The 24,061-nt window shown below is 42.5% G+C and overlaps 4 protein-coding genes across 4 annotated transcripts; 2 read left to right on the top strand and 2 right to left on the bottom strand.

Annotated features, from left to right (window-relative positions):
* Positions 1-491: 491 nt before the first annotated feature.
* On the bottom strand, positions 492-3,705 carry BDB00DRAFT_976154 (uncharacterized protein; the record flags this gene model as incomplete). The annotated part of the gene is made up of 4 exons (XM_053129920.1): positions 3,532-3,705; positions 2,702-2,884; positions 1,610-1,993; positions 492-718 (listed from the first exon to the last, which is right to left on the bottom strand). Coding segments are annotated over exons 1-4 (900 nt in total), but the record flags the coding sequence as incomplete, so codon positions are not given.
* Positions 3,706-10,232: 6,527 nt separating this feature from the next.
* Positions 10,233-10,876, bottom strand: BDB00DRAFT_788223 (uncharacterized protein; the record flags this gene model as incomplete). The annotated part of the gene is made up of 2 exons (XM_053120775.1): positions 10,233-10,587; positions 10,686-10,876. The coding sequence occupies 2 exons, from the start codon at positions 10,874-10,876 to the stop codon at positions 10,233-10,235; spliced, it is 546 nt and encodes a 181-aa protein (XP_052979443.1).
* Positions 10,877-13,938: 3,062 nt separating this feature from the next.
* On the top strand, positions 13,939-15,792 carry BDB00DRAFT_957491 (40S ribosomal protein S3). Its single transcript, XM_053129668.1, has 4 exons — positions 13,939-14,434; positions 14,779-14,885; positions 14,976-15,477; positions 15,612-15,792. The coding sequence occupies exons 1-4, from the start codon at positions 14,402-14,404 to the stop codon at positions 15,699-15,701; spliced, it is 732 nt and encodes a 243-aa protein (XP_052979442.1). The 5' UTR covers positions 13,939-14,401; the 3' UTR covers positions 15,702-15,792.
* A 7,372-nt stretch (positions 15,793-23,164) lies between these two features.
* On the top strand, positions 23,165-23,857 carry BDB00DRAFT_872690 (uncharacterized protein; the record flags this gene model as incomplete). Its single annotated transcript, XM_053126992.1, has 1 exon — positions 23,165-23,857. The coding sequence occupies one exon, from the start codon at positions 23,165-23,167 to the stop codon at positions 23,855-23,857; it is 693 nt and encodes a 230-aa protein (XP_052979441.1).
* Between the last annotated feature and the right edge of the window lie 204 nt (positions 23,858-24,061).

Raw genomic sequence — 24,061 nt, 5'->3', positions numbered from 1 at the left:
AGAGATAGAAGAAGGGACTATAGAGAAGAGGGGGTCGGAAACATGTACAAGAAGAAGAAGAAGTAGTAGTGGTAGTGGTAGAAAGGGAATATATAAAGTAGGTCGAAAAGAGAATCCCCATACAAATCCATCTTTTCCGGTATCACACAAAAAGAATATGAAATTTTACAAGAGAGAAGAGGAGTCGTTTGTTGTTGCTGTTGCTGCTGTCCTTGTCGTCGTTGGTGTAGTAGGTGTGCAGCTTAGAAGGTCTCGTTCTGGTTTGGACAATGTGTGGTTGCATGTAGTCCGTATTCGTCACAGTTTTCGCAGTACTAGTAGACACTGTTAGTTGTCACTATTCATTGCTGATATCTACAAAAGCAGCTGTGCATACCGGTCTTTCAGTAGCGTTCTTATTGCTGCTGGGTGGCAAAACCGCCTTGCACGTGTAGATCGTATGGCCCGCCACTTCGCAGATTTCGCAGAAAGGTCCGTCGTCTGTGTGTGGTCCATTGCTGCTACTGCTGCTACTGCTCTTGCTCAGCGTATCGTTTTGCTGCTGCTGCTGTTGCTGCTGCTGTTTTAATGTCTGCTTCATATCTGCCAGCTCGCTCTTGAGTCGACTTGTCTGTTTTCGTTCCTTCTCAAGTGCTTCTTCGAGGTCGGCTTCCTTGAAAATCTTGGATTCAATCAACGACTCGAGCTCGGCAATATCCTTGTTCAGTGTCGTCACTTGCTGCTGTTGTGCACGTTCCTCGTCTGCATGCTTATCTTTGAGCTGGCGCACCTCTGTGTTCTGCTTGACCGTCATGACTTCAATCTGCCGCTTGGCTTCGCTCAACTGGCCCTGCAAGCGTGTGATACGCTCCTCATCGGTCTGGCAGTCATCCAATCCTGCAGGCTGCGTCTGCTCTGAGTGCAGCTTTTCGACTTCGTCCATGAGCTTCATGCACTCATTTTGTACTTGCTTGTGCGTCTCGCTCAATGTCTCGAATTCCTTAGTAAGACGCTTGTTTTCCATTTGGAGCGCCTCGACTTGCTTCTTACTATCGCCGCCAGACGTGAGCAACAGCTCGGCCTGCTGCTTTTGCTTGCTGAGCATAGCATTTTGCGCCTCCAGCTTCTCGATCTCTTGACGCAACATGCCAAGCTCTTTGGTGTGCTGCTCGCGTCCCTTGGTAAGCGAGTCTGTGTCAGCGCCGTACTTGCGCAGATCCGACAAGGCTGCCTCGGCGCGGTTCAGGCTGTCCTGGGTCGTTTGAAGATCGCGCTCAGTCTTTTCCTTGGCTTCGGTCAAGCGTCGCAACTCGCCCTCAGTCTTTTTCTGGCTTTCGACAGCGGAGCGGACATCTTGCAAGTACTTGGAACTGACATTGCGCTGCTCATCATAGTCTCCCTGCAACCGCGTGGCCTGCTCCTGCAGCTTTTCGTTCTCCTTGGCCAGTTTGTCGCTCTGCTTGACCTGTTCGCGCAACTTCTCAGTCTCGGCCTTAAGATTTTCAAAAAGCTCCTTCTCCTTGGCCAATTCTTGGACATTCATTTCGACGTTCTCCATCAAGCGCTTGCGTTCATTGTCCCAGACATCCTTGATCTTCTCAACCTCGTCCGACTTGTCGCGCGCGTTCACGAGCTGCTCGAGCTCCTGTTTGAGCTTGGTGATTGTCGTATGGAGCTCCTCCTTTTCGTGAAGCTGCTTGTCGCTCTTGCTAGACCATTCCTTCTTCAGCTCTTCCATGGTGGACTCGTAGGTCTCAATAGCCTCAACACCAGCCTTTCGGAGCTCCTCGCGTTCGGATTCCAGCGATGCCACCTTGCGCTGCTCATCCATCAGTCGCGCATTGATAGCTTCCATATCGACACGATGTAACTCGACCGAGCTTTCGTACAACTCGATACTCTCCATGCCGGCCTTTTTCAATTCTTCGACAGACTGGTCCAATTGCTCGATACGTTTGCGGTAGTCTTCGACATTGGCCGTCTCGCGTGCCAAGTGTTCCTTGGCCTGGCTCAGCTCACGCTTGATTTTAGCGTATTCGTCTTGTGAGACGCAATTCTGATGCTGCAAATACTTTTGCTCGAGCTCCTGCACTTCTTCTCTGAGCCGCTCCTTTTCGCGCTGATGGCGGTCACCGTCGGCCTTGGTCCGACGGACCTCGCGCTCGCGCTCCTCGGCCATGTTTCGATGCATTTCGACTTGTTCCGACAACGTGCCCAGAAACATATCCTTGGCGCGCATGGATTCCATAAGCGAAGACATCTTTTCGTGTACTTCTTCCATTTCAATTTCCATTTGCATCTGTCGCTCTCGCATTTCGCCAGGGTCGTCGGAATAGAAATTGGACGTGGTCATGACGGCTTTAGAGGCCTGGGCAGCAGCAGCATTGGCTTCGGCCATGGCCACTTTTTGCTCGAGCTCGTGCACCTTGTGTTCCATCTGAGCTCTGTCCTTGCGTGCTTCACTGACTTGCTCCTGAAGTGCATCGCGTTCCTTGATCAGGTCACGCTGTTCCTCTTCCAATTCTTGGACTTTGGTCTCGAGCTTCTTTATCGAGGACTGGATCTGCACCTTTTCTTGGTCCCACGACTTTCGCTTGGCTTCGTGGTCCTGCTTGATCTCTTCAACAATTGCCTTGTGGCCCTCCAACGTGAAATATTCGTTGTTGTCACCACTGCCCTCCTTGTCGTCGCCGCCACCGCCAGCGCTTTTGCGGAGTATCACGGAACGTTCTAAAATTTGTTCCGCCGTCTTGTTTTGTGCATTCTCTAGCTTCAAAAACTTGTTTTCGGCTTCCAACACCTCAACACGAACTTGGAGCTGTTGTAAACGCATCACAGCCTGGTCCGGGGCTTGTGAAATGGCTTCGCCCAGCATCCGCTCCAAGCGCGCGTGTGGGTCAACAGGCTCTTCGTTGGTTGACGTCAAATTGGCAGGCACAGGCGTGTCGGTGAGCATTTCATGCATATCGTCTTCGTACTCGTCGTGCAAGCTGTTGTTAGTAGGCGTCATGGCAGGTGACGGGATGCCGTCTTGCTGCTGCTGCTGCTGTTGCTGCTGCTGATTCTGTTGTTGTTGTAGCTGCTGATGTTGTTTTGTGGTCGTATTATAATTAGTACTGCTCGTACGACGGGTCGGGGTTGGAGATTGAACGGAAGATGCTGTCGAACGGCGTACACCGGCAGTACGAACCGAAGCACTCGACGAGGATCGTTTGGATCGAGTCAGTTGGGACGCAGTCATGCCGACATAGCGTGCAGCTCGTGAGCCAACCCGTTGGGGTGGCGGCGAAGGAGATCGCATGCCGTCGTTCAATGACGCCACTTTAGATGCCTGCACAAACAAGCCTGTTTGCGGTGGACAGGCAAAGTAGCGCATTCTAATATATGTAGGATATATAGTACAACATGGATAATATAATATAAAAAATTAGTACTCCTTATTTTCTCAGTGGACACAGGCACACACACAGAGAGAATGGAGAGAACTCAGTTGTCTGCCCGCGGTTTGCCTTTATCACCCAATACGACAATGTAGTATATTTACCCTGCCACAGATCCGTCGTTTTTGCCTGTGCCTACAATATCAAGCTGGATACCAGCCCAGACGCCTTCTTTAAAGTTCGTTGTGCCCAAGAAGCGAAGGGTGCCGACGATACCCATTGAATCAACGGCAACACGGTCGCCCACACGGAGCTGGTTTTGAATAGGACTTGGTGGTGGCGGTGGTTGCTTCGACACCGGACGCTGTTGCTGCTGCTGCTGCTGTTGCTGTTGTTGCTGCTGTTGGCGAGTCGGTTTAGGCGATGTAAATGAAGACCGAGGTGTTGTCATTGCGGTTTGAGTAGACCCAACAGACGATAAAGAGTAGCGTGAGATCGAGGTAGGTGATTCGACCTCCTCATACGAAGAGATGGAGGTACGTGAAAGACGGGACGACTTTGAGGACTTCAAGGTAGGAACAGGCGGTGGTGCCTGGTCCGGCTGATGCTTTCTCCGTCTCAGGTCAAGTGATGGCTGTCGTGAAAGCCTCTTAGGCGGCGGTATGCCGCTATTGGCACCGGGTATTCTTGACATTCAAAAGGAAGTAGGGAATAAGATAAATACAGGAAGAGGCTTATAACGGGAGATACGAAAAAGAAGTTGTAAAGGGGAAATAAAGAAAATAAATGGAAAAAGAAAGAAAAAAAAAGCTCAGGTCATGCGATGCGTAGAGTTGCACTGGAAGAATGAACTCTCCTAGCGTCTTGTCCAACCATTCTTTATATCGGTACCCCAAAGCTCCATGTGTAACGCGCCATCCGACGCTCTCTCTCTCTTTTACAGCGTCACGCGGAAAAGCATCACGGCTGGATATGTCACATATCACGACATACAACAGCGACTTCCGCTCGATGCGATAGAGCCATGGCAAGTGTGTGCTGAATGTGTGCGTGTCTGTGGTATGTGGCCTCATTCAGTGTTTAGGGAGCAAGGCTATTACATGAAAATCAAATGGATCGGACATCACCATTCTTGCTGCTGGTTTGTGTGTGCAATCTTATCTGTGCTGTGCGGTGCATAAGCACACAACAAAACACGATATGCATCCAATAGACACATTAATTGATTGTTTGGTTAATATGGTTATAACCGTTGAGTGTTGAATAAACAGCCGTCCTCTTTGTTCCGGCATGTAGTAGTGCTCTTGCTTCCAGTGAAATGAATGATGAGAGCGTATCATATGGAGCTCTCTTTTTCATGTATCTTTTTGCTAACGAAACCCGACCGCTCTCTTTCTTACTCAGTTCTACGCTCTATTAGCCACTGTACGAAACTCTAATTTCTTAATGTTAGTATATGACGTTCCTGCCCCATCCCTTGGAGTTTATCCTTGCTTTTGATTGCCCTACAGGTAGCTGCTAGCTGCTTGCGCTATGCATTTTTTGTTTTCTACAATATATCATACACCTACGCAGTTAACCAAAAAGTATAATAAGCGCCAAATACAATGCGAGTTGTCGCTATTATTAAAACAGCCGGAGCTGCTGATGTCTTTATTAAATTGAATCTTTGCGAGCCCGGGTCTGGATCGAAACGTCATTACCGCTTAAGGAAAAGGTTACAGAAAATTCCCTTCCGATCAACCTTGGCGAAAAGACGGGAAAAATATCATACTTTTTGGTGTTTATTGATGGATATTGCCCAAGAAATCTGGAAAGAGCAAAGGGTTAGGAGAAGTGATCACAAAATTCATGCTTGTCATAAAGACCTGATATGCGATCTGGGCTAAGAAAAGAGAGAAGGCGAGAGAGATAGAGAGCACAAGCAAGTTGCCATGCAGTGCAGCGTATGACAGAAAACTATAGCATCTCAGAGAGGAGAGAAGGCATCGCTTTGTGCTCCGCCCTTTCGACGATCAACTGCTATATATAACGGGTGCTTATGTTCATATAAACCATTTGAAAATGCTGAATAGTTGATCAAGCACGACTGTATACCATCTGATCAAGTGTATGACAAGTATATGCATCGATCGCCGCTGCTCTCCACCAGAACAGCCTTGTGAAATAAGCACGGTTTGTGTGGCGATGCTCGGATCTGCAATATTCTTTATAAATGACAGCCAAGAGGATTTACCGACGGCCAGGAGAGAAGATGTACCTGTGGACTATTTATTTGATTTATTCTGAGTCGGCGGGAATGAGGTTAAATCCTCATATCTATGCTTCGAGCTAGTTAGAGAAACCCAGTAGTGATATTTTTTTTGCCAGGCACTATGATCTGCGGCTGTCATGACAGTTCTATCCAAAAGAGCTCGTAGGACGAAATGCAAATTCCTGCCGTATTGAATAATTCTATTAGTGGTCCTGGTCGATGCTACTGTAGTATACATTGCATTTCATTTAGCTACGTCTCTTATACCTCCTTTTTTTATACAGTTAATAAGGGAAAGACTGCTTAATGTCGTTTTCCTTACTGCAACAGCAACAGCGACAGTGACAGTAGCTACCGTGTACTTTATTTAGCATTGTATACACAATGAACATGTTATTGTTATTGCGCTTTACATATAGACCTTCTTCTGTGGCTGCAGTGTATGCGAATGCCTCATTATTAATGATGAAAATATTTCTATCAGCACGGCAGCCACATATATCATATAGACTTGTATGAATAGAAAGTGTAGTGAGTTATTCTTAGTGCAGTCGTTTACACATAAGATGTTTGCTATTTTTGCAACAACTCAATGAAACACATGTAGCCGTAGTATGGAACGACGCAGCAGTACGTATACATTATTGTTCTTGCGGTTATTGGGAGGGAAAAGAATCTTTGACAGAGGAAACAGTTTTGCAGATGAAACTCTCCACTAATGTATGACTACAAGGAGGATCCATTGAAATGTATCAGCTACTACACAGTGGGGGCAAATATACAGGTTACGATTTGGGTTATCTACGAAGAATACGTTACGTGGATGGATAACGGGGAATAAGAAACACTAGGCATTGTGCTGAGCCTACCACCTTACCCATTGATACACTATTGATCAAATCTTTTCAGAAAAGTTCAGTGACAGCCACAACGACAGTGCCCGCAACATCTTAATTCTCACAATCAATTTCAAATAGAGCGCAAGGAGACGAAGGTTTAATAATGGTATTCGTGTTGGTCGCAGGGACGGAAGCGAGTGTCTAGGAATTCTGCTGCCCGCCTAGACGAGTACCGCGGCCGAGTAACCTTTCCCCCTTCTTGGTGCGGTTGAGAACCTGCAATGCTTTAGCGGGCTATTATGCTCCCAACACATGCGGACCATGTGGCTCACTGTAAAAAGTCCTCTGGCAAGTAGACTCATAAAAACACACTGCACATTTGGACTAGTGTTAGTGAAGTATCACAAACGTAGCCAACCTTGCCTACAGGTTGAAATTTGGGCTGCAATAAACGCGACCTCTCTATTTCCCTTCTGTCAAACCATCGTTGGCACTACCGATCTGTTGCTAGTGGTCCGTTTTGCAGCAGCTCGTTGCAAATAACTAATTCTGATTGTCTATAAAAAATTGGTATATAATGTTGAATTAAATTGTATGCTGCCATGAACTATCGATCATTTCATTTCCACGATAGTATAATCCTATTGCAATTACATACTGGCTATATCATAATAGACCGTATCACACAGATCACCTTTAATTTTTGAGATGTGATCATTCACGTTCACCACATACTCCTACCAGCTACGAAGCTAGCACATACTACTGGTCAGAAACAAGGTCCCCTTGATGATGATTTTAACTGAAAAGCATCTTGATAGTCATCATCCATACTTTCAAAACTTTAAGCATGTCGACCATGAGTGGTATAGTTGTTCTCATCTACATATTTAGTCCTGTATATACTTATGAAATGAAAGAGCATCTTGCTCGTTCCATTGTAGACTGCAGACATCAAAGTTACGCCTGCAGTACACCAAAGTACACTTGTGCAACTGTAGTCTCCTTTTCGCCAAAGTCCTGTTGAACGAACAAGGGGCGCCAATACTCCAGTCAGATGGAACAATTCAAAGTAGAGCTACCATCCAACTGCAAAATAGATCATCATCATCGCAACCCAAAAGAGATCAGTCATGGCTGAGCCAAATCGATCTATTGACGGAGTTGAGCAAAACGACAGGAAACTTGTGTTTGTGCTGTTCTTGATATCCCTACTACACTCTTGTGTGTTGGTCCCAGGAATGCACAGTCATATAAGAGCCAGAGAAGAAAAGTAGTTTAGACAAAGTAGGGGAAAATCGGTATAGCATGTTTAATCTTTGTCTAGGCCTTGGAGAGTGCGCAGAAAATTGCTTCGCGCTTGTGTTAACGCGGTGGAGCCTGTTGTCCTGCAGGAAATGACCAAAAAAAAACAGCCGAATGATCACTAAGCAGCACCGAGCAAACAAATATTACCTTGAAAGCGGACGCACCTGTTAAGTTGTACAAAGCGAATGAAATAGGACCACCAGCCTATCATCTGATTTATTTTCACACAATCGTGTCTCTCGAAGTCGTTTGCTCTTTATTGTTTGTATCGACACCAACGGCAGAGCATTTTAGTGCAGTAGAAGAAGCACCGGAAGCAGAAGTATTCACTGCTTAAAGGATCTCAAAGAAAGCAATCACATGAAGCTTGTTAGATTTTTCAAAAGATTGGCTAAATTCACATAATGACAAGTATTCAAAAGTTGGAATTATTGAAGAAAAGCTCGACGTGTGCAGAAAAAAGAGCTCACATATTGAAAGAATTGACCGCGTAAACTTTATAAATCAACTTAGCCGTGCCTGGCTCTGCGTTCTTACCAATGCTCACGCAATCTACGTCTATACAGCGGTTTACGGATCGCTAACCTGGTGCTGTTTAATGTTTTTTTCTCTGAAACGAGCGTGTTGAAAAACGCTGGATCACATGCAGTTATATATGGGCAGTTGAAATAGGACAATCTTGTGATTGTTAGTTCGATATGGGGTCGATATGCAGCAAGTGGTCTCACTGCTTTGCTGTTGGTAATGCGACTAGGGCCCCTGTACAAGCTTACACGTCGTCAATGCGTCGAACCTTACATGGTATCACCGACAGACATATCGTCAAGAAAACAATCTCTCTTAAACCTGCATATAATTTGTGCGACACTGAGAACACCCGCAACACCACAAAAACTGGTCTTTGACGATTGGAAACAGGTAATCTGGACTGGACGAAACAAACAACTGAAACTTCGAAAAATAGTCCATTAGTATAGGTGTTGACGCAAGTTATTTTTATATTAAAAAAGTGACAAAGCAATCTATTGAGATGCTCGAGTAACATTGGAGCATTGTATACTATACTACTGATAGTAGACTATGGGTGGTGGATTGACTGCAAGAAGTTCAAGACAAGCAGCTAAGCAGCTTGCTTCTCAATACCTCTGTATATAATCAATCTGAAAGCCCAGTAAGTTAGTCGACGTCTCGAGAGCCAGTGCTGCTGATTACTAAAGTGACCTCACAATATGATATCCATCAAAGGCTTTACAAAACCGGTAGACATTTCTTTTCGCCATGGTTATAATATATGCAGTTGTTGTTATGGCAGCACGATAGGAAAAGCGGTAAATGTTGATACAGCAGCATGCTGTAATTAAGTGATTTGCTTCGATATGTAACGAGTCAGCGAAAGAGTACTACTATTGCTGGCCACGATGATTACAATGGTATTATAAGGATATGCTACGTCATATTATTCATTAGACTACGTCTCTTTGTTCTTCCCCCCATCTCTTGGTTTGGACGAAAGGCAGACAGGAAAAGTGAACAATGTTGCCCCTTATTTGAATGCAGTGTACCTTACGCGGATTCCATTATTTCATGGTGAATTTTAAATCAGCACGGGGGCTGCATAAAAGCATACATTAGTAGTATGTATCATTACCCTCGATATGCTGTGACTTGCATGATATACTGCAGTATGTCGTCCGGGAACGACAGCAGCGCTACAAAGAAAGATCTTCCACTAGCGCCACCGTATTTTGGCGTGCCAAGCCCCAAACAAGCGTAACAATAGAACATGTGTTTAAACGAGTGGAAATGGGCCTTTTGCGCGCGGATGTTATTATTTGTAGATCTTTGGCACAAAAGAGAAGGGAGCAGACTATAAACGAATGGAATGGGTGTTATGTAAATGCTGGTGTGGATTGATTGTAGTTGCATATAATGCAAGGTGAGTGTGTGTAATTGAGAGACGTGGTAGCGCTAGAAGGAGGAAGATAGAAAAAGAGGAGGAAGAGAGGGAGAGAGAGAGAGAGAGTTGAATAGATGGTCAGTGACTCCAGCCCGTACACATGTGTGTGTGTGATGTGTGATATGTGTGCAAGTGAGAGAGTCAAGTGCGGAATATGGGCTGTAAGGAGGACTGCAGAGGGAAAGGGTTAAAAGCTAAGGGGTGTGTGGATTGCAGTTGGTTCGTGTGTGAACCAAGAACAAGTCTTTGGATAAAGGTTATCCAAAAAAGGAGAGAGAGAGAGAGAGTGTGAGACAGAAAAGTATATGTACAAACTGTGGATTAACGAGAATGAATCAAAAAGAAAAAAGAAGAAGTAAAGGATGTTGTTGGTAGTAGTGTGCGGTGGGTATTGCGTGCTATTATGTCGTTTGCTGCTGTGCACAGTTTCGCATAGTAGGCGGGTAAAGAAGAAGAAGAAGAAGGGTGTTTTGAGTGTTCGTCGTTTTGCCGTTCGTGTGTTTTGGCTTTGCTTTTTAAGGTGAAGCACCAAGTTTCAACACCGAGCATAGGCGTTGCTGCAGCTCGATCAATGATGGATCTGACGCCGACGGAGGATGGGCTGTGGCCATTTTAGCAGGAAAGTATGGCTTATGTTCATCAATAGTATGGAACGAGGTAGTGCGTGGCCTTTGTTGAGGTTGGCGCTGATACTGGTGATGATGATGGGTAGGAGGCTGGAGACGTTGAGGTTGAGGAGAAAAAAAGGTCGGCAAAGGCAACGAACTTGGTTCGGGCGCATTATTGAAAACTGGGCCCGCATAGTTGGTACGCACAACTGCAGCACTGTTGGAACGTCGTCGACGTTGTGGTGTACGGATCGTTGGCGCACTAGACATGAATCAATTTAAAAGAGAGAAGTATCTGGGTTACGAAGCGGCACGACCAGAAGAGGATGACATGGTGGAGGTCCGCTGGAGATAATATACCTTTTCGTCAGCTCGCTGTCGCTACGGCTCTGCCGTTTCGACACAGCCTTTTGCTGATGGTTATGCTCAGCCGACTTTTTCTTGCTCGGTTTCTTAGGTGGCAATGACTGTTGCAATTGCAACGATTTCGAGCGTTTTGGTGATGGTGCGGTGGCAGAGGTCGATGTTGAATTCGAAGAAGTCAGAGTCATTGTGAGTGGGGCGTTCTTTTTTATATTTATTTATCGAAAGAAGTATGTTTTTGGGGGTAGAAAGATAATATATTTTTTTTGAAAAAGAAGGGTTTTTATACACGGTTTGTTCTTAGATGATGGGTAGAAAAAACAAGGAAGCTGTATAGTTCAGAGAGAATAGAAAAGGTGCGGGTTCATACAAACTAGAAGAGGGTGAAGAGAAAGAAAGGACGAGATATGCAGCTCTGTCTTGCTATAAGCGCCCTTGTACTTATACACACTAACATCGCCGCACGGGTGTCTAACTCCGCTGATTAAATAAGAGAAAGAACAGGTGATGATTGATTGATTTCGCTCTGTCCATAGCCACGTTCCTTGTTCTCCCTTTCAGTATTTCTGGCTAGGAAAGAAGCTTATCTGTGTACTATCTCTCTTACTCTCCCTACAGATTAGTATCGGTTACTGTCGACGATACAATGAAGAACGTTTATGCTTGCTCGCAGGACTCAAGTTTTATGCAAGATGCTTCATTGGTACGGGGTAGTATCAAAAGAAGCAGCCCGCGACACTTGTTTTCTGAAACATATCGAACCAAATGAACGAAAGATGTCATCATTCTTCGTGGAGCCGCTTATCTTCTTTTGAACTGTTCCACGAGACATGCTTGGTCTTTTGGTATGGGAATTGTTGTGTTCTTCACACGCACGCGCACAAACAATGGCACCACTAGCTCATGCTGCGAGCTATTGACCAAACGACCAGATGCATAACATACAAATTAGTCAAACGATACGAAATTACACCTTTCCATTCAGTGCCAGTGGTGGTATTTCGGTACAACACCCACACCAACAGTCTGGCGCTTCTTTGCTCTCTCTTTATTCTAAACCAATGAAACTGCTGTCTGTACAATTACTGTCATGCTCGTCTTGTGGTCGTCGGAGTTAACAATACATTAGGCTTCTTTGTTATCAGGTTACAGTTGGTTTCCATGCATATTGATTTGCGTGTTGCATAATGGGAACACGACAAGGGCAGGGTATTATATCTTGAGCTCATAGAAAGGAAACTTCACTACATTCTCATTGCTACAGAATATACTTAATATGTTTAGTAACTTTTTGAAAAAATATGTACTGATAACAGTAACAATATATGCAATGAGAAAAACAATCAAAGGTTTTCATTTCAATTAGACATGCGAGTACTGTAAATTTTTTTCCCCATTGCGTTTATAAGTCTTATACAATATCATATATAGAATGAAGTTAATTACATAGGCAGACATAATGAGCTAATCATACCAAAAGGTGCCCATGCCAGCATCGCGTTTTTCTTCAACAAATTACATCCGGATTCTTGTTGTATGAGCTATTATATGTTGATTTTTATACGGCTTATCAGATCATTAACGTCAGCCACACCAGATAATGCTCATAGTTCTCGGTAAGCCCTTCATGTAACTCGGCTAGCCAAGTACAGTACGATGACTAACAAACAGGGCTAACTAGGAGAGCTGTATAATTAACTTGACGATTATACATATAAGACAGTAATCCATGCTTCTACTGCGAGATAAAGGCCTTATTACGTTTTGACAATTGATATAAAAATCAGAAGATATACCAAGAAATGTAATCGAAATAAGGACTATGCTCAGTATAAATGATTTTGTGACGTTATACGTATTTTAAAAAGTTGAAAAAGTAGAAATATAAGAGAGATACAAATCGAGAGAGATCTATTTGCATTAGCGAGTCGCCGAGTCGTAGCTTCGTAGGTTTTGAGATGAAGCAAAGTGGGACAGACTCAATACCCGAAGGTGCGAAGGCGACAAAGAAAGCTCGTGTTTCGTTCTCTTGGTAGCTCCGTTCGAGTGTTTGTCGAATTACTGGAAGTTTGTAGTGTTGACCGCTTATTTGTATGTACGCACATCATCAATAAAAATATGTTGACTAAGAGCGATCAACAGTTTGTACTTCCTATGAGCACTTTTTGATGAAACGACATGCATGTTTTGACGGACTATCTATCAATGATAGAAAACCTTATCATTACCAGCATATAACGAGAAAGCTATCTTTCGCGCAGTGTGTGGTTTCTGCAGCAAGACCGCTATATACTTCTTGGTATAGTGTTGCGCTATCGCTGTAGACCTCTCTTATCCACGCTCGCAGCGTCTACCTTGCTTCAACGATACCCAGTCGTGCTACCTGTATATAACAGTTTCTACGCGTATTAGCTGCCACACTGACACTTTGCTATCATAAAACATAAGCATGCGAGCTGTACCTGGTTGACCATTCTGCACTGTGAGATGCCTGAACCGGACACAGCATTCATCACATATTTTTTCATCCCATCTTTTGACAGCGACATCCCTTAACTCGGGCAGCATGCAGTTCCGGAGCTCTAAATTCAGGATTAAATTCGTATCGATATTATGTATAACTTTACGATACATCGTCATATTTACGGGATATATATTATAGATATTACTTACAGGCTGTCCACGGACGACAGTCCCTCGAATTGGGCAATTCTTTATTGACTACCATGCTTCAGCATTCAAGAAGTGCATTGCTCAGATCTTGTTCGCCGGCCACCCGTTATTATAGTTTATATTTTAAAGTACATGCACTGAAAGGTAATCAGTTGAAACAACTCATGCCGCCTGGCATAGTTTTAGATTGGCCAACGTGAACGGACAACTGCGATGCACTCCAACGCGTCTTAGACCGTGGTGGGAAAGCAACACTTCTACACCGCCATTAGATGCACTATCAAGAAAACTTGTTTCCACAAAGTCGACGAGATCCTCTTCTTTGTCTAGCCCAAATGAACCGATACAATCGCGCAGCTGCGGTGGAAATAGGTGTTGAAGTGCTGCACTGCACGTCTTCAAATTTTGCACCAGATATCGGCCTCATAGTAATAGTGACCATGATCTGCTTCCCTTTGTAAATGGAAAAAATATAACATGACTTAACATGCATACTATATCGAAACCCTGCAACGTGCACTGTTGTCAAATCGAACGACACTAGTGTACTGATTCCGCGGCTTATACTGCGGTACGAAGCCTCACTCCACAACCTCATTAGGTGCACTGTCAATAAGAGTTGTGTGTAGGAGCCAACCTATGGCCAAAAAGTCAACGAAGTCTTCTTCTTTATATAGGTTTGAATAAATAAATATATCCACACAGATGCAACGGAAACATGTATAATAAAGCAGGTTATTTGTTGTATACATGTGGACTTATGAATGGCTGAATGCTGCATCAAGAAAATCATTAAACGAAATCAAGGGTCGCATCTCACGAAAACAAAAAAATATGTAGACAAAGAAACCCCGTGCCATTCTTCTTAATCAACAGGTCATCGTGGAGCACTTGATACAACGTTGAAACTACTCCAAGACCACGACTGGGACGGGAAGAGGTTAACGATGCCACTGCATTTGTCGGCAAAGAAAAAGTCCGATGGCTGAGAGCGCACAAAACCAACGTGTCCGCAATATAGATCGGCCTCTTTCCACAACATGGCTGCCCAAATCTCCAAGAAGAGAAAAGTATGTACTATATAAATAGACCCGATGAAACTCGTGTGTGTGCCTGTGTGCATGGAAAACGATGGATGGATCGGTAGATGGATGGATGGCATCGATACGATAATTTTTTTAAAGAGGGGTTGAAACTGACGATGGACATCCCCATGCACACACACAAAGACATGAGCGACTTGAAAAAAAAAATGTCAAAATCCTAACCGTCAATTTTGTTTGGTATATCTTTCTCTAGTTCGTACGTATCACATTTAACAACAGCCTCAGCATAACGACTCGTATTACTCTTGCAACAATCAACGACATGCTTACACTCATTTACATCTATCACTTTTAACAACATAACTATATAGGTCGCTGACGGTGTCTTCTATGCTGAATTGAACGAATTCTTGACCCGCGAGTTGGCCGAAGATGGCTACGCCGGTGTCGAAGTTCGCAACACCCCCGCACGTACTGAGTACGTCGTCTTCCTTTTTTTTATGAGAACATGCAAGAGATAGACGGACGTTTGTGTGGCTAACGAATTAGCAACATACTCATAAAATAGAATCATTATCCGTGCTACCCACACCCAAAACGTTCTTGGTGAGAAGGGCCGCCGTATCCGCGAATTGACCACTCTTGTCCAGAAGCGTTTCCGTTTCTCTGAGAACGCTGTTGAATTGTACGCCGAACGTGTCCAGAACCGTGGTCTGTGTGCCATTGCCCAGGCCGAGTCTGTCAAATACAAGTTGTTGAACGGTCTTGCCGTCCGTCGTGCCTGCTATGGTGTCGTCCGCTTCGTCATGGAGTCTGGCGCCAAGGGTTGTGAGGTCGTTGTCTCTGGTAAGCTCCGTGCTGCCCGTGCTAAGGCCATGAAGTTCGGTGATGGTTTCATGATTCACTCTGGTCAGCCTACCCGCGACTTCATCGTCACTGCTGTCCGCCACGTCTTGTTGCGCCAGGGTGTCCTCGGTATCAAGGTCAAGATCATGTTGGATAGCGATCCTTCTGGTCGCCAGGGCCCCAAGAACCCCTTGCCTGATGTTATCACCATCCTCGAGCCCAAGGTAAATTAATTGCGATGGAAAGAGCTTGGAATAGAAGACAATCACCAGTGTTTACCAGTATGGCGTGGTGTTAGCTATGACAAAGAAAAAAGAGAGCGAGGAACTAATATAAGGTTTTGATATGCTATGTATAGGATGAGTCCTACATCGAGGAACCCGTCAGCCAGGATTTCGGCAGACCCGCAGAACCCGTTGCTGAAGCACCCGCTGTGGAAGCTCAGTAACCTGCATTATTTCAAATGAAATAAATCAAAACAAAATTCATGTACATTTTACTCAATTTGTGATCGAGCATCTGATGTTTTCATGGGGGTGTGGTGAGTGTGCTGGAAGTGCGTAAATTACATACAGAGTTTCCAACAAGTAATATCGCAGTTCTAGTGCTCGAAATTGGAGACTCTTGAGCAGCCTTCCCCTTCTTACTAGAGCTACGTAGTCTCACACTAACTTTGATTAATCATGAAGCAGAGATGGCTCCCAATACCGTGGTGGTTTTATGCTCTTGTAGTTAGGTACAGTAGTTACAGTAGCAGGAGCACCCACCTGTGACAAACCTCTTGTACGTTTCATATTTATATGGAATGGTTATTCATCAAGAAATACAAGAAGTCTATATCTGTTTCTTCCCATTCTCGAACACAATCATGATGTTCATTAATTTTATCTGAACTATTTCTTTCAACAGAGTGGAACTCTGCTTTTATCAATGAAAAGATGCATTCTGTCCTCATAAAATTACCAGTGTGCTACGGGACACTTTTAAGTTACTATGCCTAAAACTCACTCACTACGTGCTCAGTTATATCCACAACTGTAGCAGAGGGGGGGGTAGAATCAACGTACTTATGACTGCCATTGTGTGTACCTCATTAAGAATACATTTACGGCTTAGTATCTTACCATCAAAGATGGAATTAACTATTATGATGATGACTGCAAAGATAGAAATAATTGACATGATCCAAGAAGCACGACAGTAACATGAGCAAACGAAATATTGTCTCGTAGTAGAACTGGAAGAAAATAATATGATATCTTGTATATTCAAGCCGATGAGGCGAGTTTCGAAAATAGTAGTTGTTGGAGAACACTTGCACTAAATCATGTTGCTATGGACACATAATCAGCGACCGACATTGATTTTTCGTGTTTTATCCGAGCTTCCACAACACGCAGCGCACCACAGACTTCGTCAAGTCGGATCCAGACTCAAACAGAATAAACGTTGGTGTTAGGGCATTTCGTACGATTTAAAAAAAGTATAAGAAAGACGATGATATCGTGGGATCGAGACAAAGAAAGCCAATTTTTTACTTTTCTTAGGCGGACACCAGTCTATCATGTCTGATAATCTCAATTTAAAGACCACACGTGTGATTCTGCTAAGGTTGTGAGAAAGGACAGCATGAACAAATATATCAAATACAAGAGGGTTGAATTCGCGTTCCTGCAATTGAAAAGGTGCACAGAGTCCAACATTCTCTTCTTTACACAAAAATCTTCTCCTTGCACCGTGTCACCACCTCAAACTTGATTGCCATATATGCCCACATCTAAAGTTTTCAAGAGGAAATGTTCTTTATAGACATTACACCGATTCGCACGTATACACGCTTCCAAAAGTATTCAAAGGGAATCCACATCATAGAATTGAAGGCTACGAGATTACAGATAAAGAGTCAGCCATCGAAGGAGTCATATACAAATGTCCGTGTTGCAGTGCACTTTTTGTGGATAATCTTGATCAGCTTAGAGAACACGTAGAGAACGTGCAAAAGAATCTGCAGCAGCAAGGTAAAATTGGTATAGACATAACACGCGCGTGTGCTTGTTTAAATAATTACTCTTTTCTTGTTGATAATGATAAAGAAAATCAAGATCCGTCCAACGACACAACCACAATTCCCACCGTCAGACCTGCGCTTTCCATGACAAGACCAAACAACAAAAGGACGTGCGACGTGCGAAACAGTGTTAGATGCGTGTCTACAACAGGGTAGCACCGACAAGAAAAGAAAAGAACTCTTATTTTAAATGGATTCATATTCACTGCAAACTGTTCTCTATCCGAAATCAACACACAAGCAAAGAAACCATCCTGGCACACTCGACAATCTTCAACTGATTGCAGCAAGAAAACAACACTACTATAACCCAGCCATAATATACCCGACCAACGCGGATTGAATGACGATCAATCCCAATCTTTGTGTTTGAGCTGTAGCCCATCTATTGAAAACGGGATTATGGAGCTTGTTACTGTGTCTCCCTATACCAAGTTGCTCTAACAACGACATTATGTTTTATTGATTAATGCAGGATTTTAAATTTTAACAACTAAAGTTGTTATATTCAATTAATCCTACATGTAAAGATGGACCACCCCAGTCTATCTTTTATATCTTTTTATTTCAAAATCAAGAATGCGTCGTCCAAGTATTCCTATCCTAGCATTAGATATAAAAGAACCTTCATTTCTTTTATTATCCTCCATTCCATTATGAACCTCTTCAATAATTTCTTCTTTTATTTAAGCTTTACAAAATTAATTTTTTATTTTAGTTCTAATAAATTGGACTTTAATGAACATTTAATTGTTATTGATTAATTCCCATAATAGCAAGAAAACTGAATCAGGAATTCAGGGATTGGTTAATCAATGAAAATATGCAGTCATTTATGGCCACAATCCTTGCTGGTGGAATTATTCACAACACTGGAAGTTCTGAAGGTGTTATCATGAATAGGGTCAAAGTACAGTATATGAAAGGCCCAAGATAGTAGAATGTACAATGACACAATGTTTATAAAATTGGTTATTTTTAGATATCAAAATCAGATTTTATATAATAAATAAAAATAGATAATACAATGGATTATACACCACTTATTATAGATGAAATGATAATTATTATTACTAATTATTAGATATTTTTTTGAATTGAATTGGCCTATTATATATGATAGATTTGAACATAGAACAGAAATTGAGTATATTAAATTATCAAGAAAATAAAAAATATATTATTAACAAATTAGGTTATACTCACTGCGCTCGTAGGGAGGTATCCATAAGTTTGAAGTAATGGATTTTCTTGTGGATATACTATAATCCATAAGAAAATCCATAACTTTTAAACTTATGGATACCTTACTTGCAACTTTTCTTCCGTGAAAATCCATAAGTTTGAAGTTATGTAGATGATGAAAATTCAATTTCATTATACTTCTCTTTATTTATATTTCTATTACTTTTAAAATCAATTTTTCATTTTATATAATATTCATTTTCTTCTATAATTTTGTTTTTATTATGATATATAACTAGTTCATGTACAAAACTTTGAATAGCTACATAACTATATTAATATGATATTTCTCTTTATACATAATAAAAACTTCAATTTTACAGTATATAAACAATAATTTGAATTTTTGTAAACAAGAAATGATTTATTTACAATTGGTTTTTATAAAAGATAATTAGAAATAGATAAGCACTATAGTTAATGTATTTTGCAAGTTGTTTAGTTTATTAAAGGAAATGATAATGAAATGTCCTTGCCACCTCTAATTATTCAAACTATCCATTGAGATGTATGGCCAACAACAATCACAACCAAGGATGGTAAAAGCTATTAATTGATACTTAGGTATCAAATGTCCTCGTAACATCGTGTATACGCTCAGACATTCCCGATTCTGTTTCTGTTGGTGCCATTACGTCAAACTTCCAACTGGAAGAGATGAGAGATTTGTTGGGCGCAAGATTTTTTTCGACCTTGATTCAATCAATGAAGCTTACTCGATCTTGGGTGGGAAGGCGACGTCGTCTGGAATTGCACTGCATGGTTTACGGCAGCTGCATACAAAATTTAATGATATGCATGCATATTCTACAGCAAGAGCATCAGGACCAATAACAAGGAATCACACCTGCCACCCTTACACGACGTTCACCATCAGTAAATACAACACCAGCAAACAAGGAGGTGGTTTGATATTCAGCAACATTGCAAATTGCAATCGAAGTATTGTGCCACAGTACAGTGGACCCCCTTTAATGTCAACCCTCAAGTACAGCTGAAAGTGTTGACGCTAACGGGGGTTGACGTTAAAGGGGGTGGACTATTTAGGAACAAAGTTTAACCGTATAATAAAAGTATTGAACCAGCGCACCCCGACACACTGTAGTACCGTACTGTATATAAAGAATAACTTCTGGAAGATTGAAATGTTGTCAAAATGTCTAGCTCTACTTCAACTACCACACTACGTGAGTACGTCTCCTTCACTAACGAGCAACGCGATCTGATTGTCGCTTACAAGAGCTCGAAGAAGGGCAATACACTGCAGATGGCGGCAGAGTATGCCAAAAAGGAGTTTCGCTTGAGTAAGGTCCCTAGCAAGAGCACTATCTCCAAACTTATCAAGCGAAAATCCACTGAAGCTCCTGGTGACGAAAGGGACGCCAAAAGGATGCGCAATAGAAAAGGACAATATCCTGTAAGTATGAGTATATAGTATATATATAGCAGTAGTAATATATGTTTGATTGAACTGTACTGACAGCTATTGTTTCTCTTCGTCCATCTGAAATGATGTTCTGTATATAGCAAGTTGAAGAAGCAGTGTTGCTTTGGATTAACTGTGCACAAAAAAATAAAATCCAGATAACCTGGGACCTGATTCAAACGAAGGCCCGGAACTTTGCAGAATTGATTGGAATTCAAGCATTCAAGGCATCAAATGGCTGGGCGGACCGATTCTCAAGGAGATATGGGCTAAGTGCACATAGCATCCATGGAGAAGCGCAATCAGCAGACCTTGATGCCCTTGAAGCACAGAGGGATACTATCCGTGCCAAGCTTGAACGATACGAGAAACAAGATATCTATAATCTTGATGAAACCAGCTTGTTTTATCGCTTGGAGCCGAAGACAACAATTGGGACTCAAGGGTTCAGCGGCAGAAAACAAGACAAGACAAGACTCTCAGTCGCGCTTCTTTGCAATGCAGATGGTAGTGATAAATGGGTTGATCCCATTATCATTGGTCATGCTGTATGTCCAGACTCGGTCAAGGTTGATAAAAAACGCAAGGATGCTGCCTTTCATGGCTTCAAGCAAAACTTCGTCAATCAGAAGGCTTGGATGACTAGAAAGTGTTTCCGAGAGATTCTGAGAAAATTCGATCGAGCCATGGGTGCCAGGAAGAGAAAAGTGATCTTGCTACTAGACAACTTTTCTGGACATTATGTCGATTATGAACCTGTCAACGTTGAGCTTTTGTTCTTGCCTCCCAACACGACATCCATGATCCAACCTCTCGATGGGGGGATTATTCGGTCCTTTAAGGCACAGTACAAACGACGACAGCTGGAAAAGGCGTATCGTTCCATTGGAATGATCCAATACGGGAATGGTCAAGTCGTGGGCCCCGCTGAGAAAGTTTTCATTATCAATCAACTACAAGCGATGAGGTGGATTCAAGCGGCATGGACGGCAGTAACCGCCGAAACAATCCAAAACTGTTTCCAAGCTACGATCTTCAAGTATCCAGGAGAAGGAGATAGTCTTGCTGCTACTGAAGTTGCCCAAGCAGAGGAGACAGACAGATGGGAGTCGGAGGCTCAAGTTCAACAGCTTACCTCTACCGGAGCTGTCAACCGTGATCAATGTCCTGATGTCAACCTTGATCCTGAGTATGAGCGCGACGTATACCTTGCATCACTTACAGAACAAGAAATCGTTGAGGAGGTGACAGCTGTTGCTGAAACAAGTGTAGAAGAGGTTGTTGTTGAAGAGGAGGAAGAAAAGGAATTGACGGCTAAAGAGAAATCTGAATGTATCAATACTTTTCTTGAAATTTTGGATAGGGAGGAGGAACTCCATGACGCAGTAGTACATGCCATACCTCAAATCCAAATAATTCGAAATAGATATCAAAAGGCAATGTATGCTACGCAATCATCTCTGACAAGATATTTTCAACCAACGACAGAATAATTTTTTTTTATTAGATATGTTTGACCTCAATAAGAAGTCAACCCTGGCTAAGGTGTTGACATTGACCTTATGTAGAAGTTGAAATTTATCTCTGCTAAAATTTGAGGTTCTCAGAAAAAGGTTGGCCATATCGGGGTTTGACATTAAAGGGGTTGACATTAAAGGGGGTCCACTATCATATTATTTTCTTCCAGTTCTACTACGAGACAATATTTCGTTTGCTCATGTTACTGTCGTGCTTCTTGGATCATGTCAATTATTTCTATCTTTGCAGTCATCATCATAATAGTTAATTCCATCTTTGATGGTAAGATACAAAGCCGTAAATGTATTCTTAATGAGGTACACACAATGGCAGTCATAAGTACGTTGATTCTACCCCCCCTCTGCTACAGTTGTGGATATAACTGAGCACGTAATGAATGAGTTTTAGGCATAGTGATCTAAAAGTCTCCCGTAGCACAATGGTAATTTTATGAGGACAGAATGCACCTTTTCATTGCTAAAAGCAGAGTTCCACTCTGTTGAAAGAAATAGTTCAGATAAAATTAATGAACACATGATTGTGTTCGAGAATGGGAAGAAACAGATATAGACTTCTTGTATTTCTTGATGAATAACCATTCCATATAAATATGAAACGTACAAGAGGTTTGTCACAGGTGGGTGCTCCTGCTACTGTAACTACTGTACCTAACTACAAGAGCAAAAAACCACCACCAACACCATGGTCTTGGGAGTCGAAGTTAGTGTGAGAATATCTAGTCCTAGTAAGCAGAAAAGGCTGGTCAAGAATCTGTATTTTTGAGCACTGGCACTGCTACAGCAGGTGACTACATCAGCATTTTAAAGGAAACATTAGAAGAAATGGATAAAAATAATGAAAGAGTAACATATTATTTGATTGCGACAACGCCTTAATACACATTTCCAATGATATTGCAAAATATGTCGAGTATCGTGGGTATCGATGTGCATATCATTCTCCATATTCTCCTGCTGAGCTTAACCCAATACTGTAGAACAATATTAGTCTGTTGCAAAGAGCAAGATCAAACGCCAATGATTCTCACAACAGGGGACCTTATCGACAAAAATTCCTGAAGCATGTAATATGTAAAACCAACAGATCTTATTGATTCGTTTCTCATTTACGAAGATATTTAGACAAGTGTCGTAGAAAATGAAAGCCTGTAAAGCTTATATGGTAGCGACGACAGGTAACTAATAACAATAAGTATTTATTCATCGACGAATCATCAAAACGTGATAAAAGAACGTTCAAAATGGTCTTTATTAGAAAGCTTTATTCAACATTCGTACTGTTGCTTCTAAAAACAGGTGACATCTGTATCAAGAGTTCGCAGAAAATACGACATTTGAATTCTAAGCAAACGACTTTAATTGTGGAACATGTGACATCAATTTTGCTGCCAAGCGCCATTCAATTTTATTGGCCTGCGGCATTGATTTCTACTGGCTGCGACATAACTTGTTGTAAAGCCTGTACAGCTGAAGCTCCTGAAAATTGCCATTAGTCGTTTTAGAGAACCGTCTCACGCCTGCTTTACCTTCCCTCCCTTTTCTTCTCTCTCTTTTCTCTCTCTTTCTTCCTTTCTTTTCCCCTTTCAAACACCACGCACAACACACCCATAACCTTATTTTGAATGGTGAGGCCCATGGTCAACGACACAATGGAATATCGACTCCCAGGGGCATATCACTACGAACGACGGTCGTCCGAAAAGGAGGACACAGTATCATTGCCACTGGCGATTGTATCCTCTGTCTTGTTTCCTTCAGAAGGGATCATGGTCCAAACCACACATACTTCATTGCCTGGAGCTTGGGTTAAAGACGAACAGCAGCGTCAAATCATGTCATCGTTGACAGCAGCAGCATCATCATCATCATCATCTTCATCATCTTCATCGACTACTACTAAAACAGCCCAGCAACAGCAAGAACAACAAGAAAATGAAGTGCAGCAAGGCCAGCAACAGCAACAGCAGCAGCAGCCTGCACCGTCACCATCCACATCAACAACATCATCATCATCGGACAAGGCGGAGTATGACAATCAAGTGGACGAACTGCGAAGGACAGTCGCAGAACTACGACGAAAAGCTGAGCAGTTGGAACAAGCCGATATAATGGTCAAAAAAGGCATAGAAATCGTGGCACGCAAACGAGTGATCGCGCAGCATAAACGCCGGCGGCAATCCGAATGGGATTGGTGTGATAGCAGCTGTAGTAATAGTAGCGAGGAGGATGACGATGTCGGCGACGGTGTAACTCAACGACGGCAACATCCAAACAAGAAGACGCTCATCTTCGTGGACGACGAAGGGGGCGAATGGGAAGTGCTTTGATAAAAGCACCACTCTATTTCCTTGCATATTGTATACCTCTTCCATCCTTCTGAGTAACACAGACATACACACACATCCTTTTATACATAGCATATCCTTGTGTTTCTTTCTTCTTCTTCCCTTCTTATGTTTATAAATATTCTCTTTTTTCATTACTGTTTATATTATTATTATTATTATTATGTAAAGAATAACCCCCCCAAG

This window comes from Zychaea mexicana (assembly GCF_025766255.1).
Source record: "Zychaea mexicana strain RSA 1403 chromosome Unknown BDB00scaffold_39, whole genome shotgun sequence".
Classification (NCBI taxonomy): Eukaryota; Fungi; Mucoromycota; class Mucoromycetes; order Mucorales; family Lichtheimiaceae; genus Zychaea; species Zychaea mexicana.
The sequence above is the reverse complement of the archived record's forward strand: the minus strand, read 5'-3'. Positions and strand labels throughout refer to the sequence as shown.

What these genes read in the sequence shown, in the direction of transcription:
- BDB00DRAFT_957491 (XM_053129668.1), top strand. Translation starts at nt 14,402, where the DNA reads ATGGCTGCCCAAATCTCCAAGAAGAGAAAAGTA. An exon ending in TCTCCAAGAAGAGAAAAGTA is followed by an intron (nt 14,435 to 14,778) that starts TGTACTATATAA and finishes ATAACTATATAG; the next exon opens with GTCGCTGACGGTGTCTTCTA. An exon ending in TCACCATCCTCGAGCCCAAG is followed by an intron (nt 15,478 to 15,611) that starts GTAAATTAATTG and finishes TGCTATGTATAG; the next exon opens with GATGAGTCCTACATCGAGGA.